Here is a 16,282-nt window from a genome sequence, read left to right on the forward strand (position 1 = left end):
AGTTGGGAGATCGTGGGTTAGAGACCCACACGGAACAATTTTTTGTGAGATCCACAAATAGTTGTTTCTTTTCTGGTTGTACTTTGTGTCCGTTGTTTGTTTGTTAAAGTTCCCGCGACACGAGAGCAATTCTTATTGCGGGAATCTTTTTTGTCCTTGGGTCTGTTGTTTGTATGTTTGTTAAAGTCCCTGCGATACAAGAGCAATTCTTAGTGCGGTAGTTATCTTAAAAGAACATGAATTAAAACAAATAACTTTAATATGAAATCTATACTTTCTATAGCTACCTTTATTTCCTCTAAAAAGAGGCTAGTTAAGGCTAGTCATGTTAGTTTGTTTTGTACATTAAGTTACTAAACAACTAATTCAATTTACAACAAACTTTCGCATGTTTGAGGACAAACGTTTAACACTTTAGAGAAATGGGAACATTTACTAAGAAGGAAAAACCAAAATACGTAAAATTAAGTAGAAAATAAAATTATATTACTGAATAACTTTTGCTCGCGACTTCGTCCGTCGTTTGTGACTTAGGACAGAATTTTCATACAAACATTCATCCCCTATTTTATCCCCTTGGGAGAAGAATAAATCAAAATCCTTTCTTAGGGAATGCTTACGTGATAGCAGCTTTATGCATGCAAAGTTTTAGCCCGATCGGTTCAAAATCGTCAAAGTTCCATATAAACTTTTATCCCCTATTTGATCCCCTTGGGGGTAGAATTGATCAAAATCCTTTCTTAGCGGATGCCTACGTCATAACATCTACATCCATGGCAATTTTTGTTGGTGATTTTGTCAACTAAACAGTTATTCACCTGACCGAGTTTTCAGCGCCATTTTAAAAGAAAACCAACAAGATCTTGTGCTACTTCGAATAGGTAAAATGGCGTATTCATTTCAATCATTCTAGCATGATGTTTTAATGTGAACATTTACCGACTAAAATTGTACAAGTTATTTTAGAAGACTTGTTTGTATTTTAGAAGACTGCTCAAGATAAAGAGAGGAAGCCAAGCAAATAAATGAAAACAATTTTCCACTTTTGACGACCGACGAGACGCAGTGGTTAAGGCATTAAAATATTTACTTTTGCTTACCAACAAAATATTAGGTCAGAAAAAAATCTTTTCGCATTATAGTATGTATGAACTTGTAATAAAATCTTTTCTCTACACAAAAAAGCTCGCAATTTGGGTACCTCACGAACTCACTGAAAGAAACCTAATGAACCGTGAACTCATTAGTGATTCTTGAAGCAAAAGAGATTTTATTACAAGTTCATACACACTATAATGCGAAAAGACTTTTTCCCCGACCTAATATTTGTCCCGATCGGGATTCGAACCCGCCACACGTTAAACACGGCGCCAAACGCAGTTTCAATAATTCGAAAGTTGTTTTTTTATGTAATCTCTTCTATTGTGTACGACATTAAATTAATAATGCACAATAATGTCTATGGTTGAAAGTGTTGCCACATTAAAAAACAATTTACTAGAAAAAAGTGGGTTGGAAAAATCGTTTACGATTTCGCTTTCCGTAATAATAAAAATGATGGATTATGTTATAGCAGTGTTTGTTGCTTGTATGTTATAACTTACTAGCTGACCCGCGCAACTTCGCTTGCGTCACATAAGAGAGAATGGGTCATAATTTTCCCCGTTTTTGTAAAAAAAATTACTGGTACTCTGCTCCTATTGGTCGTATCGTGATTTCCGTATAGCCTTCCTCGATAAATTGGCTATCTAACACTGAAATAATTTTTCAAATCGGACCCGTAGGTCCTGAGACTAGCACGCTCAAACAAACAAACTCTTCAGCTTTATAATATTAGTATAGATTAGTATAGAGAATATTTTAGCTGCCTCTGTGACGCAGCCGGTAGTATATGCGACTACCACGTAAAGATCCCGGGTTAGAATCCTGGGTCGGGCTAAAATGTAGTTCCAAATTTTTTATGTTAGGAATTTCTCAAATGTCCAAAGTTAGGAAGTTGAGGTCAAAGACCTCCGTGCCTTAGAGAGTACGTAAAGCCGCCGGTCCTGCGCCTGATCTCTCAATGGTTGTTACTTTTGGACACTATAAATAAAGCCCTGCACCGATAGCCAGTTGCGCTCACCGGTCGGTAAACGATCTGTGGGTTAAGCAACCTTTGGCGCGGTCACTCCATAGATGGGCAACCGCATAGTGGTATTTGAACTGGGCGTCTCCGTGCTTCGGAGGGCACGTTAAAAGTCGGTCCCGGTTGTTGTCAATTAAGATAACAGTCGTTAAGACATGTCAAAAGCCTTCGGGCTTGAACAACTTTGACACTAGGTTGACCACTAACCATACGATAAGTAGATTTAGTTGGCGGCAGTAATCTTATAACGTAGTAGGTCGGTGCTTTATTTTACGCTATTTAAGTCTTCAGTAAAACATTACCCTTCTTTTTTTGAAGCAGTCAGTCAAATACACTTCCGGACTTTATAACAAGTATATGTTAATTTAATAAATAAATATTTTCGTTACACTTTCCTCTATTAGCGTCGTTTTAACAGTTTAGTGTGTTGTGAAGATTTCTCTTCGCTCTAAATATTTAAATAAATAAAATAACTCGCGAAATAGAAAATAACGACAATATTTTTAAAAAGTTAATCAATCAAGGATACGACTAGCGCCATCTCGTGACAGCTTTTAAAATTAAGGTTATATTTTCCCTGTTAAAATTTATTTGTTGAAAAAAAACTCAAATTTTAGAGGTTATCCAAATAAATACTTACTTTCCTTTCTATAACAAAGAGTCTTTTTTGAAAGTTTCCGAAGGGACTGTCCACTTATTATGCCCTCGGTTTATAAATGCTAGGGCATAGGGTTTATAAACCTTCACTAGATAGGGACTGTACTTGCATTGGGATATCACGTGTTTTCAATTGTATGCTGAATTCAATGTTTTTCAGCGGAATAGCATGCGGTAGAGCTATTTGATATGCAAAAAATACTTTTTTAAATACCAAAAATACTCATGGTTTTGATACAGTCAACGTGTGTAACTTTGAATCATTTGGGTAACATTGAACGTGGGAATATGAACGAGTTTCGATTATTTTTTCATATGAAACCAACACAATTGATAAAGATTTATTCTAGTTTTGCAAACTTTTATCAATTGTGTTGGTTTCGTACGAAAAAATAATCGAAACTAGTTCATATTACCGATGTCAATGTTACCCAAATGATTCAAAGTTACCCAAGTTAACTTTAGCGGGAGGGGTTTGATCAGTGTCAGTCAAAACCAAACGGTAACTAGGCGTATTTTATGTTAAATTTCAATTTCACTGCATTGAAGTAGTAGTAGCAGTTGTAGTGACCAAGACTCTTTGGAAAGCTTTCCACGAGATAATTTATTTATTTATGTATTTTATTTATTTATTGGAAGACCAACAGCTACTAAGTATAATAAACAATGTACCTTTAAAACAGATGGCCAATTACAGGTCCTCGCTATTAAGCAACAATACAGTAGATCTAACCGTGAGTGACAAATAAACTACAAGAAATTCATCCATACTAATATTATAAATGCGAAAGTAACTCTGTCTGTCTGTCTGTCTGCTACTCAATCACGCCTAAACTACTGAACCAATTTGCATGAAATTTGGTATGGAGATACTTTGATACCGGAGAAAGGACATAGGCTATATATCATCACGCTACGACCAAAAGGAGCAGAGTACCAGTAAAAAATGTTACAAAAACGGGGAAAAATTTCACCCATTCTCTCTTATTGGACGCAAGCGAAGTTGCGCGGGTCAGCTAGTTTTAAATATATGTATAAAGTCCATTGCCGTTTTGATAATGCACAAAACCAGTCACATAAAATAATAGTTCCTTGTGAAAATTAACTCCACGATACTAACACAATACCCATTGCAATCAACGCTAATATTTTTATCAAATCAAAACTAACAGTCCACTTTGTTAAAGCAATTATTTTCTTTTATAGGTTTCACAAGACTTTTCAGTTAGTTAGTTAGTTAGTATTAAGTGTTCATAGAGAACACAATGCGTAACAAATATATATCTATAGTTTTTATATTTTATAGTATTTTAGATGTCAAATGTGGTTATCCACCGGTAAGTTTCATTGTCTAAGAACAGCTGTCATTGATCATCAGTTCGTATTATGTACGTAATAGAAAATCAGAGTGATACATTAATTAACTAAGTAAGAACTTATTTCTGAGGCTGAAAAAACATTTTTCGGCTCCATACGTGATACAAACTGACTATCACAAAAACCCCGACAATGCACGCATGAAATTAAAAAAGTATAATGAAAAAGAAGTGAAATCTTAAAGGAATGTGAATTTTTCTTTATACAAGCGCGCTTAAGACCTGAGATTTTCCTGAATGTAAAAACAATGTTCGACAGTGTAGCGTGTAGACTAATATACCGGTTTAATTAGTTCCTTAATAAAGAAACCCTGAACTCTAAAAACTCTACAGTGCTCCCTACTTGACCTAGTAACCATAAGACTTCACAGTCCACCCAGATGGCTGTAAAAACTCGTTCTCAATTCGTCTACATTCTCAAAAACCTTATCCAGAAGAGGAGAATTCGCCGCGATTCGTTGTTTCGTCCAAAACGTCGTCAGCTTCGCACGTATTTGGAACCCCCGCGAAGCTTGTGCTCATGATGTATGGGCGCATTGGGCGCAGCATATAAGTTGCCGCCAAACAACTTGAACAATTTCGCTATATCTTAGTGAATTTTAGGTCAGTTTAGGTATAACAGTTTTGCGCAAAGGCGAGGGCGCTTCAGCTTCGACTACCCTACTGGTATAACAGCCAACCAAAGGTCCTCTGCACTGGGTCTACATTCTGTTTACTTTCTAATACAGCAAATTATGTTCAAGTTGTTTGGCGACGTCTATATCTTGCTAACGCGGGAATCGGTTCGAGACGTATTCGCGGAGGACACAGGCTTATAACTGGTAGCAGCTAAGAGTTCTAAAATAAAGTTTTAGTAAAACACAGAACAGTATTTTTATAGATTGGGGATGAGGTCCAAGCAGGCAGTGTGCTTCTCCCCGCGTCCAGGAGGGGGCGCTACCTTGCTAACATCGTGAGAAGACAGGCCGTGGTAAGTATTCAAACTTAATAGATTGAATTGTAATATTTGTAGAAGGAAAGCAGACTTCGTAATTAATTCATATTGTTATATTTCAGGATGGAACTGGTATTAAATTCAATAGAGATGCTGACAGAGTGAGTAAAACTAAATTGTTGTTATAAATTCAGGCTATTTTCGGTTCAGCAGTATTCGTTAAACATCAAAACCGACAATTTTTTGGCTTGTGCCGATCGATATAAAGTCATTGCTAGTAGTAATGTTTCATCAGCGGTCCGTGATAGCTGAATATCTATACTAATATTATAAAGCTAAAGAGTTTGTTTGTTTGAACGCGCTAATCTCAGGAACTACTGGTTCGATTTGAAAAAGTCTTTTTGTGTAGAATAGAGCATTTATCGAAGAAGGTTTTAGGCTATATAACATCACGCTACGACCAATAGAAACAGAGTAGCAATAAAACATGTTACAAAAACGGGGAAAATTTTGACCCATTCTCTCGTATGTGACGCAAGCGAAGTTGCGCGGGTCAGCTATCAAATATAATATCTTCTCCTACTCTTTCTAGATGAACGCAGAAGCTAAGAAGAAGGTGGACGTACTATCAGAAGAGTTACTTCCATACATCATAGCGGAACAGGAGCGCCGGACCACTTTGTACAAGAGAGTCATGACCGCTATACAGAACGGCGAGAAGGGAGTCACTATTGCTGAGATTAGGAACAAGCCACCTGCTATTATAAGAAAAGGTATGATCAAATGTGGTCATGACATTTTTGAGTGTTATTCTAAAAATTTAATCCTGGTTGTGACACAACTATAACCAAAATAAAATTAACTTACTAACTCTAGTCGTCAACTGATCTATAGTAGTCAGAAGCTTGAAAGTCTGACAACCAGTCTTACCGAAAGGTATCGTGTTGTAACCTAGGAAAGGTTGTGGAGGTTCAGTAGGCAGTCGCTACATGTAAAATACTAATATTCAGCTGCACCCGGTGAGACTGGAAGCCGACTCCAACATAGTTGGAAGAACTCCAACATAGTTGGAAGAAAGGCTAGACTGATGATGAGTTATGTTGACTACAAAGTTCAGTTTAAAATTGACAGTTCGGTATTTCTACCACAAATTCATCCTTACTTTTCCTCATCACTCTAAAAGCTGTTTGTGTTAAGTTTGTGAGATTAAAATCAGTGATAGACAAGAACTTATAGCATTCGCCTCCAAAGGAAGTGGTTGCTGATAGAGATTATGCGCCAACTAGCTGACCCGCGCAACTTCGCTTGCGTCATATAACAGAGAATGGGTCAAAATTTTCCCCGTTTTTGTAACATTTTTTATTGCTACTCTGCTCCTATTGGTCGTAGCGTAATGATATATAGCCTATAGCCTTCCTCGATAAATGGGCTATCTAAAACTGAAAGAATTTTTCAAATCGGACTAGTAGTTCCTGAGATTAGCGCGGTGAAACAAACAAACAAACAAACAATCAAACAAACAAACTCTTCAGCTTTATAATATTAGTATAGATGAAACAATGTGTTTAGATATTTGTTAATTTTACCAAGTGTTCTAACAGTAAAGGAGAAAAATCATCGTAATTAAACCTTGCACGAGTTATTAAACATCTTTTGAAAGAATTGAAAGTTTCCAACCCGAAATTGGTCAGTATAACTTCTTCCATATTTTAGCAGGCCTTTCTCCAACAGAACATCGATGGGCTTCATTATTTGTAGGATCCGTGGACTAAAGAACATAAGTTAAAAAGTCGAACTTTACATGAACAATAAAAAACGTTTTTTATTCCGTCTTGGAATTTTCAAATTGTGCGAGGCTGATAAGGTAGACCACTTAGTATGCTGGGAATTATTTCTCAGTGACTTAAGTGCTTTAGTCAGATGGCGTATTGAATTATTTGAAGTTGAGAGACCTAATAAAAAAATATCGAATTTTTGACTTATGTTCTTTAATCCGCCGATCCTACATTTAATAGTTATCTTTTTCACCAATTTTCCTAAGGTCTCATGTACCGGTGCCCCACGAACCGAGCGCCGAAAGAACCCGACGGTTCAGGAGTGATCATGTGTGAGGACAACATAGAACCGTCGCCGATAATGTACGAGTCGTGTCTCTCGGCGGAGGATAAAGAACTCTATGTCGCAGAGAATAAGTACTTCTTTTGTAATCGTGAGTATTACTTATATAAAGAGTGAGCGAGAGAGAGAGAAATTGCATCAGTAGTTTATAACACTTAATATTATCTGGATTAAAACCTGAGAGTTTTGTTGGTTTCTAGGATCTAGTCAAAAATTGAATCATCGTGGCTCTGCGTTCAAAGTGGGCCTGCCTATATGTTGTGGAATCGATTCACACAAAGAAACATTTTATCTGGTTATGCTTGTGTTCGTTGCTTTTATGTTTTAATGACTGCCCAGAGATGAGATTACAGGCTCCTTGAAAGCGTAAGCCGTTTGTCTAGAGCCTTAATACGTGCACAACCACATGACACTATAAACAAACACAAACCCACTTAGTTTCTGGGCGCTGTAGCCGAGTACCGGCTAGGAATAGAGAATTATTAATAAGGACTCTTCCCTGATCTCTGCCTACACCTTTGGGAATGAGCCGTCATTTATTTATGTCTCCTCAGGGCACAAGATCGAGGGTCCAGACCTCCCTCGTAACGGCACGACTGTGATCGGCTGCTCTCCATCTGAACGAACTTCACTGAACTACACCAGTGCGAAGTGCGCGCTAGAAGATACTGACGATGTGGTCGTCCATTACCGGTATTATCCAGATCGGGTGAGTTTATATTCTAGTAGTAGGTAGCTCATGTACGGTCATAAAAAGACTACAAAATATACATTTTCAGTTAGCTTTCTTCTATGTTGTTATATGTTATAGAGAATACTCTTTAAAATTGAAGATTTCTTATCGCTTTTTATGATATAAATGCAAATCAATTCCAGTGGCGTAGCGTGCATTGGCGGGACCCCGTATTAAAAATTGTTTGGGGGCCCTTATATTGTTTGAGGGTAAAGATTTTTCACAAAAGAAAATTACATTAAATAATAATAAAAAAATATAATAATAATTATTATTTCTTTTTCCTTACACACTTTTGTTGGCCCCCGTGCGCCCGGGGGCCCCGTATAATTGATACGGCAGATACGGCGGTAGCTACGCCCCTGATCAATTCTCTTTGATTTGGCACCAACTTAAATCGGTGTATTTTTTTTTTCTTTACTTATTACTATTAACGTTCTAGAAACGGTTGTCAGTGTAGTAGTTTCGATGAATCCAAAATTGACATGAGGGCACTTGTTCAAGACAGTTTATTATGAGAGCTTTAACTGCCTCTGTGGCGCGGTAGGAAGTACATATATGCGGCTGCCGTGCGAGAGGTCTCGGGTTCGAATCTTCGGTCGGGCCAAAAAGTATTTTCTGAGATTTTCTGTTAAGAATTTCTTAGAGATTGCCCGGAGTTGGGAAGTTGAGGTCGAAGACCTCCGTGCCTCGGTGAGCACGTAAAGCCGTCGGTCCTGCGCCTGACCTCTCACTGGTCGTGTCGGTTATCCGTCCCACCAGACTATGAGAGTGATGGAATAGAGAGTATACCTGTGTATTGTGCACACACTTGGCCACTATAAACAAAGTCCTGCACAGATGGCCAGTTTCAATGAAACTGACCGCTAATAAATATGAGAGTTTTATGCACTGAAGAGAGAATGCCTTACAGAAATAAATAAATTCTGTTTTACAGACATACAAGTTCGTGACAGAACTGGACCCTGACAGGGAAGTCTGTGAGCATTGGAACCCTTGCCAAGTGGGCTACATCTTCAGTCTACCTTCACCTGACCAAGCTACGTCAGCCAGTGAACTGTGGCGTGAGTATCTTTATGGCGCCATCTTAATTGTGTTTAAATCAATACTAATATTGTTTGTTTAGTGTTGTATTGTAATATTGTTGTTTGTTTGTTTAAACGCGCTAATCTCAGGAACTACTGGTCCGATTTGAAAAATTCTTTCAGTGTTAGATAGTCCATTTATCGAGGAAGGTTATATATATCATCATGCTACGACCAATAGGAGCAGAGAACCAGCGAAAATGTTACAAAAACGGGGAAAATTTGGACCCATCCTCTCTTATGTGACGCAAGCGAAGTTGCGCGGGTCAGCTAGTACGAGTATATGGGTGACAAATCAACATTGGGCTATGCTGCGCTATGGCTGCGCTGTGCTATGTTTGGTCAACTCGCTTGTCTAATATTTTAATGAGGATACAAACAAACCAAGCTGTGCTACGCTGTGTGAGGCTGCGCTCTGTTTAATACAACCTCAAGCACAAACATAGCACAGCGCAGCATAGCTCGATGTTGATTTGTCACCCTATGAGTTGAATAATGGTTAAAGAGCAGTGATAACTGATAACCGAGTGGTATAAGTTGACACCTCCCACACAAGTCGTTGCAGGTTCGAACCCTAGGCAACACACCGATGACTTTTCCAAGTTATGTGTGTATTAGAAATACACACATAACTTGTTCCAACGGTGAAGGAAAACATCGTGAGGAAACCTTGCATGTCTAAAATTTGACTAATACATTTATTGGGGGCATGCAAAATCTCCAACCCGCACCTGGCCAGTATGGTGGACTCAAGGCCTAACCCCTCCCTCATTACGGGAGGAGACCCTTGCCCAGCAGTGGGATATTAATGGGATTTTTTATATGAGTTGTACTCGCTGCAAAATATATTTAATTATTTTTATGAATATTTTTACAGATGACGCGGGTAAGTACGATTTATGTTCTTTTTTTTATAATTAATCCAATTTTTTTCTTTCAAACTTTTTTTAATACAAAAGTGACTGAAACTATTAATTTATTTATTCAAATGTTTTAATTTTACAGCTAATGAAGGTAAATTGTGTAAAATATATTGTTTCAGTAAAAACGTAATACTTATCAGTTATTATTTTGTAATATATTTTTTGTTGAATACTAATTTCTTTTCTTACGTTTCAAGATTATGAGGGTAAGTGAAATCCCCAAACATTTTCCAACTAGAGTTTTCGTATTAAAATATTAATATGAAATTTTGTCCGAAATTAACGAAATAGTTTTTCTTTCAATAGCTGATGGTAAGTTAAAACATACATTCAAATACATTTTTCGTATTTTTTTATTAAATAACAGTAATAATCGTTAAATAATTAAATTCTAAATGTTAATTTATTTCATTTTCTTTTCTTTTCACAGAAATTATTCCACGTAAGTGTAAATTTTATAATTAATTTTTCTGTAAACTACAGCTAAATATTTGTTAGACAGAGTTTCCATATCATTATTTTATAATTATAAAAATTGGCAAAAAGATCGTTACATGAGATCGAAGTTTCAGTAACAGGGTCCCGTTTTTGCCCTTTGAGTACCGATTGTACGGATCCCAGAAAATATTAAGCCAGGGAAATATTTTGTCAAATTTGAAAACTTACATACTACTTTGAACTAAAGAAATATTTTTTCTTTCAGCTGTCGCGGGTAAGATAATCTAATGCTTTTTTTTCTAGCACGTTGATAGCATTGCAGATATTTTAACTAACTGAAAATAAACACATTATTGAAACATGCTTCTCAAAGACAATTTGAAAATCAGCGACTATCGCCGCGGTCTCGTGTTTCGGTCTCCTGTACCTCGATTCTGTACCACTATCGACTACCGACAACCGGCTAGCTATCGAATTTTGACATTTAGAATGTACTGTCAAAATGTTTCCTACGACGCCCGTCAGAGGCGCTGATCAGATTTTCATACAAAATTTCTCGATGACAGTTCGGTTGTCGGTAGTCGATAGTAGTAGAGAATCGAGGTACTGTTTGTATCGTGGATTCGCCTTTACGCAATATTTTTTTTAATTGTCCTTGCTTCTATTGTTCAGAGGACACTCAGAAAGAGAATGTGAACCCGAACGCAGACGAGTATGAGACCGGCGCGTTAAGACAACAGATTCCTGAGGGTACCGAGTTCGACGGCATGGCTATGAGAGACAAGAATGGATCTCTGGTGAGTCAATCTATACTATCTATACTAATCTATACTAATATTATAAAGCTGAAGAGTTTGTTTCTTTGAACGCGCTAATCTCAGGAACTACTGGTCCGTCTTTCAGTGTTAGATAGCCTATTTATCGAGGAAGGCTATAGGCTACGACCAATAGGAGCAGCGTACCAGTAAAAAATGTTACAAAACGGGGAAAATTATTACCCATTCCCTCTTTAGTGACGCAAGCGAAGTGGCGCGGGTCAGTAGCGAAGCTTGCATACCCAGGCTCTCTACAAATTTAAGTCTCATTTCACATCTCTTGATCAGTCGACTATCTTCCAAGACTGTTTATGAAACTAATTGTATTTTTCCTTACAGCGCCGTTTACCATACGATAAAGAGAAAACCGTATGTATAAAATAATATTGTTTTTGAAATAATTATCTCCTTTAACGGTGTTCGTGATTCCATTACATAGAATTAGGGAGCTATTAGGTCGGGGAAAAAGACTTTTCGCATTATAGTATGTATGAACTTGTAATAAAATCTCTTTGGCTTTTAGAATCACAAATGAGTACACGGTTCATTAGGTTTCTTTCAGTGAGCTCGTGAGGTACCCAAATATCGAGCATTTTTGTGTAGAGAAAAGATTTTATTACAATTCATGCATACTATAATGCGAAAATACTTTTTCCCCGACCTAATATATACTTTATAGGTCGATAGATACACGAAATTTTTATAATTATTAATTGTTTGAGTTCAATTTAAAGTTTATTTTATTTTCAGTTGCGTCATGGATTTGTAGAATTTATACCAGCCAAAGTAAGTCATATTATACAAGTCTTGTTTTTTGAATTGAATTAAATATCTATTGTAATCCATATAAGCAGTCATGTTGGGTATTATTAAAAGTATTTTCTAGTAATTTATCAAATGTTTTTCTAGCCAATGAAGGTAAGTTTTTTTTTTATTTGTGTTTCACTGTGATGACTTATTGTTAATTTTATTATTTCAATATGATATACATAAAGTCAACTTGGGTAACTTTGAATCACTTGGATAACATTCACAGTGGAAATTTGAACTAGTTTCTATTATTTTTTCATATGAAACCAACACAATTGACAAAAGTTTGCAAAACTAAAATAAATCTTTATTAATTTTTTAGTTTCATATGAAAAAAATATCAAAACTAGTTCAAATTCCCCCATTCAATGTTACCCAAATGATTCAAAGTTACCCAAGTTGACCTTAACTATTCCTATTATGAATATTTCTGGCAAATAAATGATTATGATTAAGTAAAATTGTAAACTAAATAGTGACGTACTCAAAGCTAGCGCCTGTTTTATTCCAATAGCAATATTGATCGAACAACAAAACCGACTCGACTCACTTGTTCGGCTTGTGTCGATCGGGTTCATCTACACATATTCGATTTTGCCGCACGGCTAGACCGATTAATGCCAAGTTGGGCCCGCATTCATGGCGGGCCGTCACCGGCTGGGACACAAAGTATCTGATTGGAAGTACCGCGTCCTGGCCACTTTATGTTGACTGTTGAAGGAACACCGTCAGGTTTTTAGTCGGTATGCCCAAATTTCAAAGTCTGAACGCCTAGCCGGCGGGAGAGCCCGACAGACCCCCGCTTTCTCCCTGGAGCGGAACATGCAGTAATGCATTTTCATGACCGAAAAAAAAAAGGACGAAGAAGACTTGATTTTTTAACATAATTTAATTGCTGGGTCTTCTCCAGAGTGAGAAAGCGGTTAGGCCTTGAGGCCAACACATTCCACCCGACGAAAGTGATGAAATGAATAGCATTTTTTGGAAAAATATTCAAGTCCGATTAATGCCGAACCGAGTATGTGTGTAGTACTCACTGCCATCAAAATTAGTCAACTTAAAATAAGTACATCACAACTGTCTGAAGTAGGGTTTGGTTTTTAAGTTGGTTAGCTTGTAAATAATAAGTTTTTCTGCAGGGTATATTAGTCCTAGCTGAAATAGACGAGGGCTTCGTGGAGTGCAAGGTGAAGTTCACTCAGTTCAAGGCTATGTTCCTCACCGAGCTGTTCACGCGGTTCCTCGACGTGAACACTAACAAGTACATCTTCAAGAAGTTTATTGAGTTAGGTGAGTACGTACATATGTACATATGATCAACAAATAAATATACATGTTTTGTACATTCGGTAAAACGGGGTTACTTTTTAATACAGGGATTGCTTCAAATGGAAAGAAATGGGCATTTGAAATGATAAAATTTTATACATGGCGATATTTAAGTACCAAGAACCGAAAAACTGAACTATTTACTTATTTGTAAAAGCAAATTTACCCCAACTTTTCCTAAAGTAACCCTATTTTGCGGTACATGGTCGCTTCTCTTATGTACCAAGTCCTCTCTAAAAGAATATTTTTTTTAATCCCTACATAATACTGATAATTTCAAGATTTCTAATTTCGAAGTCGTAAACAAACACATTTCTTTGCGGTCACAATGCAAACGCAGGCTGAACTTTACGAAATAGATCAAAATCAATAATCCCCCAGCGGATTAGAATATATGGTTGAAAGTAAACTTTTATTTTTCCAAAGTATTCGTTTTTTTATTGAGGGCATACAAAGACCCGTAAATAGCCAGCGTGGTGGACTCAAGGCCTAACCCCTCGTTTGGGAGGAGACCCTTGCTCTGCAGTGGGACAGTAACAGGTTAAAAACATAGATACAATTTATTTTCCTTAGCCTGTTTGAGTGTCCCACTGCTGGGCAAAGGCCTTCCTCCTTCTCTTCCATATCCCCTTAGCGGCGGCAAGATCCAACCAGTCCTTTTCAAATGCGTCCAGGTCATCCCGCCATCTCGTTTAGCAAGCAACGCGGATCCACTAGTAAATAAAATAAAACATTTTTAATAGCAATTCCTTTTTTTCCAGTGCCCGGTATAACAAAAGTGGAGACCCAAATGATAGTAATAGTCCCTGGACAGAAGATCAACACGACTTCTATCAAACTGAGCTGTGTGAGGTGCACGCTGCGAGCGATCATGCTGCGAGGGAAAGACGGGGCCGTGAAGAACATGGACACGTCCAAGTACAGAGTCGTCAAAGTTAACGACAAGTAAGTTGATTCTAGCCGAGACATATATAAGGTCTCGTTATTCCCGTGTAGCGTGTAGTGAAGCACTGATAGCCGAGTGGTATAAGTTGACACCTCCCACGCAAGTGGTCGCAGGTTCGAACCCGAGGCAACACACCTATGACTATTCGAAGTTATGTGTGTATTAGAAATAATTATCACATGCTCCAACGGTGAAGGAAAACATCGTGAGGAAACCTTGCATGCCTAAAATTTATTAAAGGCATGCAAAGTCCCCAACCCGCACTTGGCCAGCGTGGTGGACTCAAGGCCTAACCCCTCCCTCATTACGGGAGGAGACCCTTGCCCAGCAGTGGGACATTAATGGATTAAATTTATTATTATAAATTTATTATTCCCGTGTAAATCCCGATATCTCGGGAACTGCGGGATAAAAAGCCTGGCATAAAAAGTATGGACGTTTGTTACTCTTTCACGCAAATACTACTGAATAGATTACAATGAAATTTGGTATATAGGTAGCTGAAGACCCAGAATAACACATAGGCTACTTTTTATCTCGGAGTTCTCGAGGGATCGGGATTTACACGGGAAGGGTTTCCACGCGGACGAAGTCGCGGGCGGCCTCTAGTACACGCATAAATTTGAAACGTCATTGGCGTTTGTGGACTATATGGTGATCCTATGGATTGCTACACATATATTTTGTGTTATGCCCCAACAGTAGTATAAACATAGAGATAGAGTTGGAGGACACGTGCGCGGCGGACTTCGGTGATTACTACGCCATCATACAGGTGGAGGACGGCAGCGAAGAGAGAGTGCGAGCTTTTACTATATCAGGTGAGGAAATTACGTTATTAGTAAACAAGTATAATAAACTAGCTGACCCGCGCAACTTCGCTTGCGTCACATAAGAGAATCATAAATTTCCCCGTTTTCGTAACATTTTTCACTGGTACTCTGCTCCTATTGATCGTAGCGTGATGATATATAGCTTATAGCCTTCCTCGATAAATAGGCAATCTGACACTGAAATATTTTTTCTAATCGGATCACTAGTTCCTGAGATTAGCGCGTTCAAACAAACAAACTCTTCAGCTTTATAATATTAGTATAGATTTTATTTTTTAGGATAAGTACCTAACTTGACACAGTTGGTAGATTTTTTTCATTTTGACAATATGGCGACTGTTGTAGCTATGGTGAATTTTTATTTGTTATGCGGTAAATCATCAAAATTGGAATATTCGTCTGGTATCTACACAGCCTCATTATATAGACTCACTAAAATAATCATCATTTGCGTCGCGCTGTCTGGCACAAAACCGGCTCCACAGCAAAATATCATTTTATAGGATCACTAAACAAAAATCAATACATTATGATATTTGATAAACTTCTAATAGTTTTAAATTGGTAACAAACAAACCTCTCATTTTTTAAGTAGGTTAAGAAGTTATTAATATAATATTTCTGATTACAGCACCTGGTAAGCCATTTCATTATTTTATTTTTTGTATTTTAATTGTTGCTATTATTGCTTCACCCGTGATAACGAAGGGTTATGAATCGCCGAAAATGTCTTATGTGCTATCCTTTTCTTACAGCTAAGTCTTTATTTAACTTGATTCTTTAATATTATAAACATACATAATAATTGACTGATTTGTTTATTTCAGAACCTGGTAAATATAGTTCCTTAGTAATTGAAAAAATATTAAATTTTACTTCAGAATATAAATATTAACGTTTTTGCTTTTTGATTTACAGATAAAGGTTTGTAATATTTTACAATTAAATAAAACAATTTCTTCAAATGATTATTTTTGTTTACTGAATAATAATTGGAAATGTGTATTTATAGCCAATGGTAAGTTATTTTTTATAATACCTAAATAATTATAACGTTGATGAAGGAACTTCGTACCACCTGCTAACGTCACTTAATTGCTTACAATATTTGGTATGGGAATGTAGAAATTTAAAAAAAAAATACTCTCCGTAAGAACTAT

General features: G+C 37.1%; 1 protein-coding gene across 1 annotated transcript; it reads left to right on the plus strand.

The window, feature by feature from the left end:
• Positions 1-3,958: 3,958 nt before the first annotated feature.
• On the plus strand, positions 3,959-16,054 carry LOC142985378 (uncharacterized). Its single transcript, XM_076133505.1, has 12 exons — positions 3,959-4,119; positions 5,039-5,128; positions 5,215-5,253; positions 5,685-5,865; positions 7,134-7,301; positions 7,765-7,919; positions 8,881-9,007; positions 11,062-11,186; positions 13,154-13,304; positions 14,105-14,288; positions 14,992-15,110; positions 16,041-16,054. Exons 1-12 carry the CDS (start codon positions 4,048-4,050, stop codon positions 16,052-16,054), a joined length of 1,425 nt encoding a protein of 474 aa, XP_075989620.1. The 5' UTR covers positions 3,959-4,047.
• Positions 16,055-16,282: the final 228 nt, after the last annotated feature.

The sequence above is a fragment of the Anticarsia gemmatalis genome, chromosome 30 (assembly GCF_050436995.1).
Source record: "Anticarsia gemmatalis isolate Benzon Research Colony breed Stoneville strain chromosome 30, ilAntGemm2 primary, whole genome shotgun sequence".
Lineage (NCBI taxonomy): Eukaryota > Metazoa > Arthropoda > Insecta > Lepidoptera > Erebidae > Anticarsia > Anticarsia gemmatalis.